Source organism: Pan troglodytes, chromosome 10, assembly GCF_028858775.2.
Source record: "Pan troglodytes isolate AG18354 chromosome 10, NHGRI_mPanTro3-v2.0_pri, whole genome shotgun sequence".
In the NCBI taxonomy this organism is placed as follows: Eukaryota; Metazoa; Chordata; class Mammalia; order Primates; family Hominidae; genus Pan; species Pan troglodytes.
The window spans coordinates 129,004,113-129,016,263 of record NC_072408.2 but is presented as its reverse complement, the minus strand read 5'-3'; the positions used below and the strand labels follow the sequence as shown (position 1 = coordinate 129,016,263).

Here is a 12,151-nt window from a genome sequence, read left to right as displayed (position 1 = left end):
CATTGGTTAGGAGTAAGAGCTCAGAAATGAGGTCAGGTCTGGGCAGACCACAGAGCCCAAGATACACAGAAGAGGCCCAGCCAGGAAGCCCTTCCACCCTTCATCCCAAGTCCCCCTGCAGCCACCACTGTCTCTTTTCTCTTCCTTCTCATCCAAGCTTCTTGACACAGTGGTCTATACTCACTTTTTCTTTTTTTCTTTTCTTTTGAGACGGAGTTTTGCTCTGTTGCCCAGGCTGGAGTGCAGTGGCGCAATCTTGGCTCACTGCAACCTCCGCCTCCTGGGTTCAAGCAATTCTCCTGCCTCAGCCGTCTGAGTAGCTGGGATTGCAGGCTCCCGCCACCATGCCCAGCTAGTTTTTGTATTTTTAGTAGAGACAGGGTTTCACCATGTTGGTCAGGCTGGTCTCGAACTCCTGACCTCAAGTGATCCACCTGCCTCGGCCTCCCAAAGTGCTGGGATTACAGGTGTGAGCCACTCGCCCCTGGCCTATGCTCACTTTTTCCTCACTTCTCAAACAACCACAATATAACTGCCACACCAAAAATTTATTCAAACTCTCCTAGCAAAGTTTCTGTGACCTCATGTTGCCCAATCTAGTGAATCTCCTCAGCCTTTATCTTATTTGACCTCTTCATGGCTTTTGGTGATGCCAACCATTTCCTCCTTGAAAAACTGCTTTTCATCTTATTCCATGACAACATGTATTTCTGGTGTTACTTTCTTTCTCTCTCTCTTTTTTTTTTTTTTTTTTTTGAGACGGAGTCTCACTCTGTCGCGAGGCTGGAGTTCAGTGGCGCAATCTCGGCTCACCGCAACCTCCACCTTCTGGGTTCAAGCAATTCTCCTGCCTCAGCCTCCTGAGTAGCTGGGACTACAGACACACGCCACCACACCCAACTAATTTTTTTGTATTTTTAGTAGACAGGGTTTCACCATGTTGGCCAGGATGGTCTCGACCTTTTGACCTCGTGATCCGCCCGCCTCGGCCTCCCAAAGTGCTGGGATTACAGGTGTGAGCCACCGCACCCAGCCTTCTTTTTCTCTTGAGAGTGCCTTCTCCATGTTCTAGATTAAATCATCATCTTCTCCTTGTCCTGTTAATGGAAGCACGTCCCAGGGCTCCACACGACTTCCACACCTCACACTGCTCATCTCTTACTGGCTTACAGTTTTATCTGCCACAATACCTTGATGGCACCCACATTTACATCTGTAGTTCCTTCCTACACGCTTCAGATCCACACGTCCGACACCTACTGTGTGTCTTCAGCTGAGCATCCATAACACTTCCCATTCACTGTGTCAAAAGCTGAATCAGGCTGGGCACGTGGCTTGCACCTACAGTCCCAGCACTTTGGGAGGCCAAGGTGAGTGGATTGCTTGAGCCCCGGAGTTCAAGACCAGCCTAGGCAACAGAGGAGGATCTTATTTCTACAAAAAGTTAAAATTAAAAAGTTAGCCAGGCCTGGTGGTATGCCGTGTGCCTGTAACCCCAGCTACTCAGGAGGCTGAGGCGGAAGAATCTCTTGAGCCTGGGAGTTTGAGGCTGCAGTGAGCTGTGATCACACCACTGCACTCTAGCCTAGGTGAGAGACTGAGACCTTGCCTCTTAAAGAAAAGAAAACAAAACAAAACCAGCCAACCAACAAGCAAAGAGCCAGAATTCATCACCTCACCCAAGCCCCAAAGGCCTGAGGCCTGTGATCCTCTCAGTTTGTACTAATATCATTTATCCAGTTGCCCAAACCAGAAACCTAAAGGTTGTCCTCAACTCTTCCCTCTCCACTATCCCCATATCCAATCAAACACCACCCTGGCCGGGCACCATGGCTTACGCCTATAATCCCAGCACCTTGGGAGGCCGAGGCAGGTGGATCACAAGGTCAGGAGTTCAAGACCAGCCTGGCCAACATGGCAAAACCCCATCTCTACTAAAAATACAAGAAAAACAAACAAACAAACAAAAAAACGCCAAGAGTGGTGGCTCACGCCTGTAATCCCAGCTACTCAAGAGGCTGAGGCAGGAGAATCGCTTGAACCCGGGAGGCAGAGGTTGTGGTGAGCCGAGATCATGCCACTGCACTCCAGGCCAGGTGACAGAGCGAGACAATGTCTCAAAAAAAAAAAAAAAAAAAAAGCCACCTCTTATGTATTTTTCCTCCTAAACATTTCTACAACCCATCCACACCTCTTCATCTCCACTATCACTATTACCCTCTTCTCACCCTCACCTTTGGGCATGTTGATTTTGAGGTATCACTGGGACATTCAGGTGGACATTTAGGTCTGGAGCGTGAAGGAGACAGACAGTAAAGTGTGAGGAATCCAGATCACGGGTGGACACCATGGAGCTAGGGAGAGGGGCAAAAGGGATCAGGATGACGTTGTTACAGGAGAGGTTGTTACAAGAGGTTGTCAAGAAGGTGGAAGTGGTTGGCAATGTTTCATGCTATAGAGGGGTCATGTAAAATGAAGGCTGAAACCCCAGTAAGGCTGACAACATGTGGTCTCTGGGTACTGTATTATTTCTCTATTGCTGCCATAACAAATATCACAAACAGCAGTTTAAAACCACAAATGCAGCCAGGCGTGGTGGCTCCCACTTGTAATCCTAGCACTTTGGGAGGCCAAGGTGGGTGGATCACTTGAGGTCAGGAGTTCAAGACCAGCCTGGACAACATGGCAAAACCCTGTCTCTACAAAAAATACAAAAATTAACCAGGCATGGTGGCACGTACCTGTAATCCCAGTTACTTGGGAGGCTGAGACAGGAGAATCTCTTGAACCCAGGAGGCAGAGGTTGCAGTGAGCCAAGATCATGCCACTGCGCTCCATCCTGGGCAACAGAGCCACACTCCATCTCAAAATAATAAATAAATAAATAAATAAATAAATAAATAAATAAAACCACAAATGTGGCCAGGCGCAGTGGCTCACGCCTGTGATCCCAGCACTTTGGGAAGGTGAGGCAGGGCTGCTTGAGCCCAGGAGTTCAACACCAACCTGGGCAACATGGTGAGATCCCATCGCTACAAAAAATAGAAAAATTAGCCAGGCATGGTGGTGCAGGCCTACAGTCCCAGCTACTTGGGAGGCTGGGGTAAGAGGGCTGCTTGAGTCTGGGAGGTCAAGGCTGCAGTCAGCCGTGATCACACCACTTCACTCCAGCCTGGGTGAGAGAGCAAGATCCTTTCTATTAAACACACACACACATACACATACACACACACATTTTCTCTCTCATAGAGTTTGTAGGTCAAAGTCTAGCATGCCATGGCTAGATTCTTTGCTCAGGAACTCACTGAGCTGAAATAAAGGTGCTGGCTGGCTAGGGTTCTCATCTAGGTCTCAGCATCCTCTTCCAAGCTCAGTGGTTATTGACCAAATTATTTCCTTCTCATGCTTTCCACGCTGCCCCCCACCATCTTCAAGCCAGCAACAGCAGGTGAGCCCTTCTCTTGCTCGGAATCTCTCTGACTTCCTCTTCTGTTTTATGGGCTCATGGGATTGCATTGGGGAGGCCCAGGGAATGCAGGAAAATCTCTCTATTTTTGGTAAACTGAATAGTAATCATGACTACATCCACAAAACCCCTTTTGCCATGCAATGCAACATAATTATGGCAGTAAACACCTGTGGATGAAGGTCATGCCTACCATGGACTCTGCTAGAGGATATTGATTAAATTAGTGGGGTGGTGAAAGCCATATTGTGGCAGTTTGGGAAGTAAAGAAAAAGTCAGTGGTGGCTGGCGGCAGGGGGACTTGGGATGATGGGTGGGAGGGCTTCCTGGCTGTGTCCCCTCTGTGCACCTTGAGTTCTGTGGGCTGCCCAGACTGACCTCATCCCAACATGGTGAAACTCCATCTCTACTAAAAATACAAGAATTAGCCAGGCATGGTGGTGCATGCCTGTGATCCCAGCTACTCAGGAGGCTGAGGCACGAGAATTGCTTGAACAGGGGAGGTGGAGGTTGCAGTGAGCTGAGACTGCGCCACTTCACTCCTGCCTGGGCGACAAAGTGAGACTCTGTCTTAAGAAAAAAAAAATGCTACCACTAATAATAAATAAAGTTCATCAGGGCTAGGCATGGTGACTCATGCCTGTAATCCCAGAACTTTGGGAAGCCAAGGTGGGAGGATCGCTTGAGATCTTCTCTCCAAAAAACAAAACAAAACAAAAGACAAAACAATTAAGAAAAGAAAAAAATAAAGTGCATCTGATCTTATGTTTCCCTACTGAAAGCCGCCCAGCACTGCCTCGTCACATGTGGAATAAAACCCAGGCTCTTTGTCCCAGCCTCAGGCCTCTGTGATGGAGCCGCTGCCCACCTCCCCACTACCCTCCTGTCCTCTCGCGTCACTGCGGCTGCCATGACCCTCTTCCCGTTCTAGGAACAGCATCGAGCTCATTTTCACCTGAGGATTTTGCACTCATGTCCCGTTGCCTTGGAACACTCTTCTCCCAGGTCTTCCCACGACTGGCTCCTTCTTGTCCTTCAGTCTCTTCTTCAATGTCACCTCTCAGAGAGACTTTTGCTGATCACCTGACTTAAAGTATCCTGCCCGTCACTCTCCAACCGTCACAGTGCTTTCTAGCTTATTTATGAATGTTGTTGCTATTGTCTGCAGCCCACAGCAATGCCGGGCCCACAAGGGCAGGAACTCTGTCTAACTTCTTCACCGCTATTCCCGATACCCTATAAAATGGCCTGATCAAAGCTGGCACTAAAATATGAATAAGGAGGCCGGGTGCAGTCGCTCATGCCTATAATCCCAGCAGTTTGGGAATCTGAGGCGGGCAGACCACCTGAGGTCGGGAGATCGAGGCCAGCCTGGCCAACATGGTGAAACCCCGTCTCTACTAAAAATACAAAAATTAGCCCGGCGTGGTGGTGGGTGCCTGTAATCCCAGCTACTCGGGAGGCTAAGGCAGGAGAATCGCTTGAACCCAGGAGGCGGAGGTTGCAGTGAGCCGAGATCGTGCTATCGCACTCCAGCCTGGGCAACAAGAGCGAAACTCTGTCTCAAAAAAAAAAAAAAAATTAGCATAGTGATTTGTGCCTGTGGTCCCAGCTATTTGGGAGGCTGAGGTGGGAGGATCACTTGAGCCCAGGGGATCGGGGCTGCAGTGAGTTGTGATGATGCCACTGCACTCTGGCCTGGGTGACAGAATGAGACCCTGTCTCAAAAAAAAAAAAAAGAAAGAAAGAAAGAAAAAGAAAGCTAATGAACTTAGAAATAGTTTCTAAGGCCAGAGCGGTGGCTCGCACCTGTAATCCCAGCACTTTGGGAGGCGGAGGCAGGTGGATCACAAGGTCAGGCGTTTGAGACCAGCCTGGCCAACATAGTGAACCCCGTCTCTACTAAAAATACAAAAATTAGCTGTGCGTGGTGGTGGGCGCCTGTAATCCCAGCTACTCAGGAGGCTGAGGCAAGAGAATTGCTTGAACCTGGGAAGTGGAGGTTGCAGTGAGCCGAGATTGCGCTACTGCACTCCAGCCCAGGTGACAGAGCAAGACTCTGTCTCAAAAAAAAAGAAAGAAAGAAAGAAAGAAAGAAAGAAAGAAAGAAAGAAAGAAAGAAAGAAAGAAAGAAAGAAAGAAAGAAAAGCAATAAAGTTTCTAGGCCGGCGCAGTGGCTCATGCCTGTAATTCCAGCACTTTGGGAAGCCGAGGCAGGCAGATCACCTGAGGTCAGGAGTTAGAGACCAGCTTGACCAACATGGCGAAACCCCATTTCTACTAAAAATACAAAAGTTAGCTGGGCATGGTGGCGCGTGCCTGTAGTCTCAGCTACTTGGGAGGCTGAGACTGAGGCATGAGAATTGCTTGAGCCCAGGAGACAGAGGTTGCAGTGATCACACCACCGCACTCCAGCCTGGGTGACAGAGCAAGACTCCATCTCAAAAAAAAAAAAAAAAAAAAGATACGAACAAGGATTTCAAGCAATAACTCTGGAGCACAGTCTCTGGTTCTGGGCCCTGAGATTGCAGAGGCACGATGGAGAGTCCAGTGATGTCCAAGGCCACATGGAGTTGAGATGAAGGCTTCGACCCGCCACATTCACAGCAGTTATGGGGCCGTCCCTGCACACCGGCGTGGGCATATGCTGCAGAAATTTCCAGAGATACCGCATTCTGCACATCTCATGCCGGCTTCGCATTTCCTCCCCAGAAATTCCCTGTGGCCGCTGGCCTTGAACTCCTGGAAGTCACCCGCTCCTTGGTGGTATGGTCGTGTCTGTCAACCCTGGGCTTCAAAATTTTGTCTAGTCAAATCAACAGGCTCCTTCCAAGAAGAATGGCAAAGATGCATTCATGTGCCTTCTTGTGAAGTATGTGTGTGTCTGAGTCAGGCATCTGCCCACCTGGAGGGTAACCTCAGGATTTCCTTTCAGCCCTTTCACTCAGCCATGGCCAGTAGAACTTTTGAGTGTTTTCTGGAGAAAAGCTGAGTAAATGGTTTTGCCATGGGCGGGACGCTGACTGCTCTTCCTCCTCACCCTGGCCCTTTATATACCTCCAGGCAGCCATGGCGAACACATCTGGCTCCAGAAGCCCCCACTGAAGCTGGCCTTGCTCTCTCTCGCCATGGCCTCTCACTCAGGTATCGCTGGTCCTGGTGCTTCCGGAGTCTTGGGCATCATCTTATCTCACCAGGAAGATTCTGGAAGCACTGCCCCCAGGGTTGGCTCAGCAGCGGCTGCAGGGATGGAGCCGGGGTGGGCAGGGGTGTGTGATGCATGCGCTCATGGCATCGTTCTCTCTCCAGGCCCCTCGACATCTGTGCTCTTTCTGTTCTGCTGCCTGGGAGGCTGGCTGGCCTCCCACACGTTGCCCGTCCGTTTACTACGACCAAGTGATGATATACAGAAAATAGTCGAGGAATTACAGTCCCTCTCGAAGATGCTTTTGAAAGATGTGAGTGCCCTAGAGATTTCTTTTCTAAACGATTTCTTAAAAATGCCTTCCATTGCCCTCCAAAGAGGCTCCTCTCTCCAGACCTGAAACCAGGGCTGTAGCTATGCCAGGAAGGGATGGGGGAAACTAGACAGGCAAAGATGGCTTTTTTTTTTTTTTTTTTTTTTGAGTCAGAGTCTTACTCTGTCACCCAGGCTGGAGTGCAGTGGTGCAATCTTGGCTCACTGCAACCTCTGCTTCCTGGGTTCAAGCGATTCTCCTGCCTCAGCCTCCCGAGTAGCTGGGACTACAGGCACGTGCCACCATGCCCAGCTAATTTTCATATTTTTAGTAGAGACAGAGTTTCTCCATGTTGGCCAGGCTGGTCTTGAACTCCTGACCTCAAGTGATCCGCCTGCCTTGGCCTCCCAAAGTGCTGGGATTACAGGCATGAGCCACTGTGCCCAGCCAAGATAGCTTTGATCAAATGAACAAATGCCCAAACTTGGAAACAATTCATAAAATTGGCATTACTCTTCTCATCTGCCTTGGTATTTAGACCTCAGCCTTGGCTTTTATAAAAGGCAGAGGTTGTTACCAACCCAAGATGACTGGGCAGTTCAGGTTGATGAGGTGCTGCTGGCAATTTGGTCTGACTCAAAAATAGTTAGTCCTTAGAAAGAGGAAGGGAGGGAGTGGTCCAGACTCTTTGGTTTGTTGGGGAAAACTCTCGCCTGCATCTCGGAGGCCTTTCCGGACAAGCCTAACACTCTCCTTTATAAGTGGAGCGTGCGTGGCTTTAACACAGAGTCCCAAAGGGCGGGGAGCTGCCATGGAAGGCCAGATGTGCTGCAATTCCCACCACCCTGAGCACGTGAGAATGGGTTATGGAAGGCTGGGAGGCCTCAGCTGGATGGATCAGTGGTTCTGAGCACAGGCTTCAGGACTGCAGCCACCTAAGCTCTAGTTTCATCTGGAAATGGGGTTGGTGATGGCACAGCCTCATAGGGTTGTGACATTGATCAGATAAATATATCAACCAGGCGGGTTACAGAGGAAGCATGCAAACATTCACTGTTAAGACTTGCAGCTGTTATTGCAAACCCAACACTGACCATTTCTCCTCATTCCACAGGTGGAGGAAGATAAGGGGGTGCTCGTGTCCCAGAATTACACGCTGCCGTGTCTCAGCCCTGACGCCCAGCCGCCAAACAACATCCACAGCCCAGCCATCCGGGCATATCTCAAGACAATCAGACAGTTAGACAACAAATCTGTTATTGATGAGATCATAGAGCATCTCGACAAACTCATATTTCGAGATGCACCAGAAACAAACATTTCTGTGCCAACAGACACCCATGAATGTAAACGCTTCATCCTGACTATTTCTCAACAGTTTTCAGAGTGCATGGACCTCGCACTAAAATCATTGACCTCTGGAGCCCAACAGGCCACCACTTAAGGCCATCTCTTCCTTTCGGATTGGCAGGAACTTAAGGAGCCTTAAAAAGATGACCGACAGCTAAGTGTGGGAACTCTGCCGTGATTCCTTAAGTACATTTTTCCAATGAATAATCTCAGGGACCCCTCATATGGGCTAGTCCCGGGAGGGCTGAGATGTGAATTTGTGAATTACCTTGAAAAACATTAGGTTATTGTTATTAGTCTTGGTATTTATGGAATGCTTTTCTTCTGCAGGCTTAAATCTTACTTTTTATACCCTCGTGAGGGTGGGAGGTGGCAGCTATGTTAATTTATTGATATTTATTGTACTAAGAGTTGTCAATGCTCCCTGGGGGAGCCCTCGGAATCTATTTAATAAATTATATTGAATTTTTCTCATAATCTGTGACACATTTTGTGAGGGGCTTGACATTGGCAAATGGGACTCCAAGCTGGGTAGAGTTGTGGCAGACGGCAGATGGACATGCTCTAGAAAAAGGTATCGCTTCTACCACTGTCATTTCTTCCCACTGGATGGGCTTAATAAAAAATAATGACCCTGAGCCAGGCACTGTGGCTCACACCTGCAATCCCAGCACTTTGGGAGATAAAGGCAGGAGGATCACTTGAGCCCAGGAGTTCCAGACCAGCCTGGGCAACATAGTGAGACCCCATCTCTATTTAAAAAAAAGAAAGAGAAAAGAAATAATGACCCTGGTGGGACATGGTGGCTAGTTTCGTCTGGAAATGGCGATGGTGATGGCCACAGCCTCATAGGGTTGTAACACAGATCATATATCCCAGCACTTTGGGAAGCTAAGGCTGGAGGACTGCTTGGGGCCAGAGTTTCGGACCAGCCTGGGCAACATAGCAAGATCCTGTCTCTAAAAAAACCCAACCCAAAACAAAACAAAAAAATTAGCCAGACATGGTGGTGTGCTACTTGGGAGGCTGAGGTGGGAGGATTGCTTGAGCCCAGGAGTTCGAGGCTGCAGTGAGCTAGGACAGCACCACTCACTCCAGAGACAAAGCAAGACCTCAGCAGCCATAAACACTCATTGAGCATTTTCTTTATGCCAGGTCATGTTAAGCACCATCCTCTTTTCATAGGTAGGGAAACTGAGGCAGGAAGTCAGTCAGTCACTTGCTCAAGGCCACACAGCTGTTAAGGGGTGGAGCCCAGATTCCAGCCTGAGCTTCTCTGCCTTACCCAGGCTTTGACCCTCCCCAGGCAGTGGCTGGGTCTCACAGGCTGTCAATGCCAGGCGCGGCATGCAGCAATCTTACAGTGTCCTCTGCACAACTCCCCACTGGGTTTTCAGGGCCTAGGGGACTTCTTCCTAGCCAGGTCCAAAGATTTTGTCATTTGAATCAATGTTAAGTCCACAACTGTTAAGGCTTCTTAGAGATCACCCGGACTCAAAGCGTGGTCCCTGGCCCAGCAGCAGCATCAGCAGCCCGTGGCAACATTTTAGAAATGTCAATCATCGGGTCTCACCCCAGACCTACTGAATCGGAAGGTCTGTGGGTGGAGACAGAAATCTGGGCTTTATAGGGCCCTCCAGGGGATTCTAATACACCCTCAAGTTTGAGAACCACTAATCTTGAGTCTACCAGCACCTATATCTTCATCTAATCTCGGGGGAAACTGAGGACCGAAGAGGTGTGGTTTGCACAAGTCCACATGTAAGGGGGGATATGATTAGGACTCTGAGACATGCACTTCAGTCTTGGACTTCTCATTTTTATTCTCACAGGTATTTCTACTGCAGCCCCTAGCAGGCTTTTTATTTTTATTTTTTCCTTCGGAGAGTTTCACTCTGTCACCTAGGCTAGAGTGCAGTGGTGCAATCTCGGCTCACTGCAACCTCTGCCTCCCAGGTTCAAGCGATTCTCCTGCCTCAGCCTCCCAAGTAGCTGGGACTACAGGCGCCTGCCACCACGCCTGGCTAATTTTTTGTATTTTTAGTAGAGACGGGGTTTTACCGTGTTAGCTAGGATGGTCTCGATCTCCTGACCTTGTGATCCGCCTGCCTTGGCCTCCCAAAGTGCTGGGATTACAGGTGTGAGCCACCGTACCCAGCCCCATAGCAGGCATTTAAGCCCCCAGATATCCTAGTTTCCAATGACAAGGTTTTGGTGATCTTTCCAGAAAATATCCAGTGTGGTGGACTTCTATCTCTCTTTTTGACTGTCCTACATCAGAACACCTTTACACATATTAGAAAAATTATCTAAAACTGGGAAATAAGGCAAAAAGATGACCATATGTCCTTTCAAAGAATAAAGTAAATACCCACAAGTTCATTGTGATATAAACAAATAGTTGGGCCAGCCGTGGTGTCTCACACCTGTAATCCCAGCACTTTGGGAGGCTGAGGCAGGAACATCACTTGAAGTCAGGAGTTCGAGACCAGGCTGGGCAACATGGCGAAATCCCATCTCCACAAAAAATACAAAAACTGGCCAAGTGTAGTGGTGCATGCCTGTAATCCCAGCTACTTGGGAGGCTGAGGTACCACTTGCTTGAACCTGGGAGGTGGAGGTTGCAGTGAGCCAAGATGGCGTCACTATACTCCAGCCTGGGCAACAGAGTGAGACCTTGTTTCAAAACAACAACAACAACAAACAACAACAAAATAAATGGTTGACAAGATAAATAAATTAGGGAAAAGGTTCAAATGTTCCTTATAGAATTTTTTTTTTTTTTTTTTTTTTTGAGACGGAGTCTCACTCTGTCGCCCAGGCTGGAGTGCAGTGGCACGATCTCGGCTCACTGCAACCTCTGCCTCCCGGGTTCACGCCATTCCACTGCTTCAGCCTCCAGAATAGCTGGGACTACAGGCACCCGCCACCACGCCTGGCTAATTTTTTTGTATTTTTAGTAGAGACGGGGTTTCACCGTGTTAGCCAGGATGGTCTCGATCTCCTGACCTCGTGATCCACCTGTCTCGGCCTCCCAAAGTGCTGGAATTACAGGAATGAGCCACTGCGCCCAACTAGAATTCTAATTAATAAATCATAAATATAGAAGGAATGAGGGAAATAGAAAATCATCATTAGAACACCACAGTAATAACGGCCTCAGGCAGGATCCACAGAAGAATGCTGAAGTTAGCAGGTAAAACTTTAAGGAGAAACAGGAAATCTGCATAGCCTCAAAGAATCTCCCTTCAAACCATGGTGGTGGCTTTAACATATGTCCACAAATCTTCGATATTCCTCCCTCCAGGAGGTGGGGCTTAACTTCCCTCATCTTGAAGGTGGGTGGGACTTGGTGACTCCCTTCTAAAGAACAGAGCACAAGAGGGAATACGGTAAGGCGGCAGGGGAGATGCGTCTCAGACACCACCTCTGGCCAGTGAGCCCACGCTTGGGTATCACGCACCCCTCACATGACACAATGAGAAGGTACCTCCCTCACTTCTCTGTGATCTTCCAAAACCACCATCCCAGTCCCATCAGGAGAAAACACCTGCCAAGCCCAACCTAGGGTCAATTCACAAAATCCTTGACTGGCACTCTTCAAAAGTGTCAGGGTCATGAAAAACAAGGAAAGGCTAAGAAATGGTCACAGATTGAAGACTAAGGAGATACAAGCACTAAGCACAATGTGGGAACTTGGACTGACTCTTGGACCAGAAAACAGACATTAGTGAAAAAAATGGAGAAAATTCAGACAGTTGGTAGTTTAGTGATTAATACTGTATGAGTGTTAATCGCTTAGTTTTTATAAACGTGCACAGTTACTTAACAAATTCCCACTTAGGGGAAGCTGGGTGAAGAGTATATAGGAACTCTC

General features: G+C 48.6%; 1 protein-coding gene across 1 annotated transcript; it reads left to right on the top strand.

Annotated features, from left to right (window-relative positions):
* Positions 1-6,078: 6,078 nt before the first annotated feature.
* IL31 (interleukin 31) lies at positions 6,079-8,443 on the top strand. Its single transcript, XM_063786192.1, has 3 exons — positions 6,079-6,187; positions 6,530-6,924; positions 8,039-8,443. The coding sequence occupies exons 1-3, from the start codon at positions 6,079-6,081 to the stop codon at positions 8,366-8,368; spliced, it is 834 nt and encodes a 277-aa protein (XP_063642262.1). The 3' UTR covers positions 8,369-8,443.
* Positions 8,444-12,151: the final 3,708 nt, after the last annotated feature.

Coding starts and splice junctions, on each gene's coding strand:
- IL31 (XM_063786192.1), top strand. CDS start 6,079: ATGGGGCCGTCCCTGCACACCGGCGTGGGCATATGCTGCAGAAATTTC. Junction 6,188..6,529: donor TTCCTCCCCAGAAATTCCCT/GTGGCCGCTGGC, acceptor ATATACCTCCAG/GCAGCCATGGCGAACACATC. Junction 6,925..8,038: donor CGAAGATGCTTTTGAAAGAT/GTGAGTGCCCTA, acceptor CTCATTCCACAG/GTGGAGGAAGATAAGGGGGT.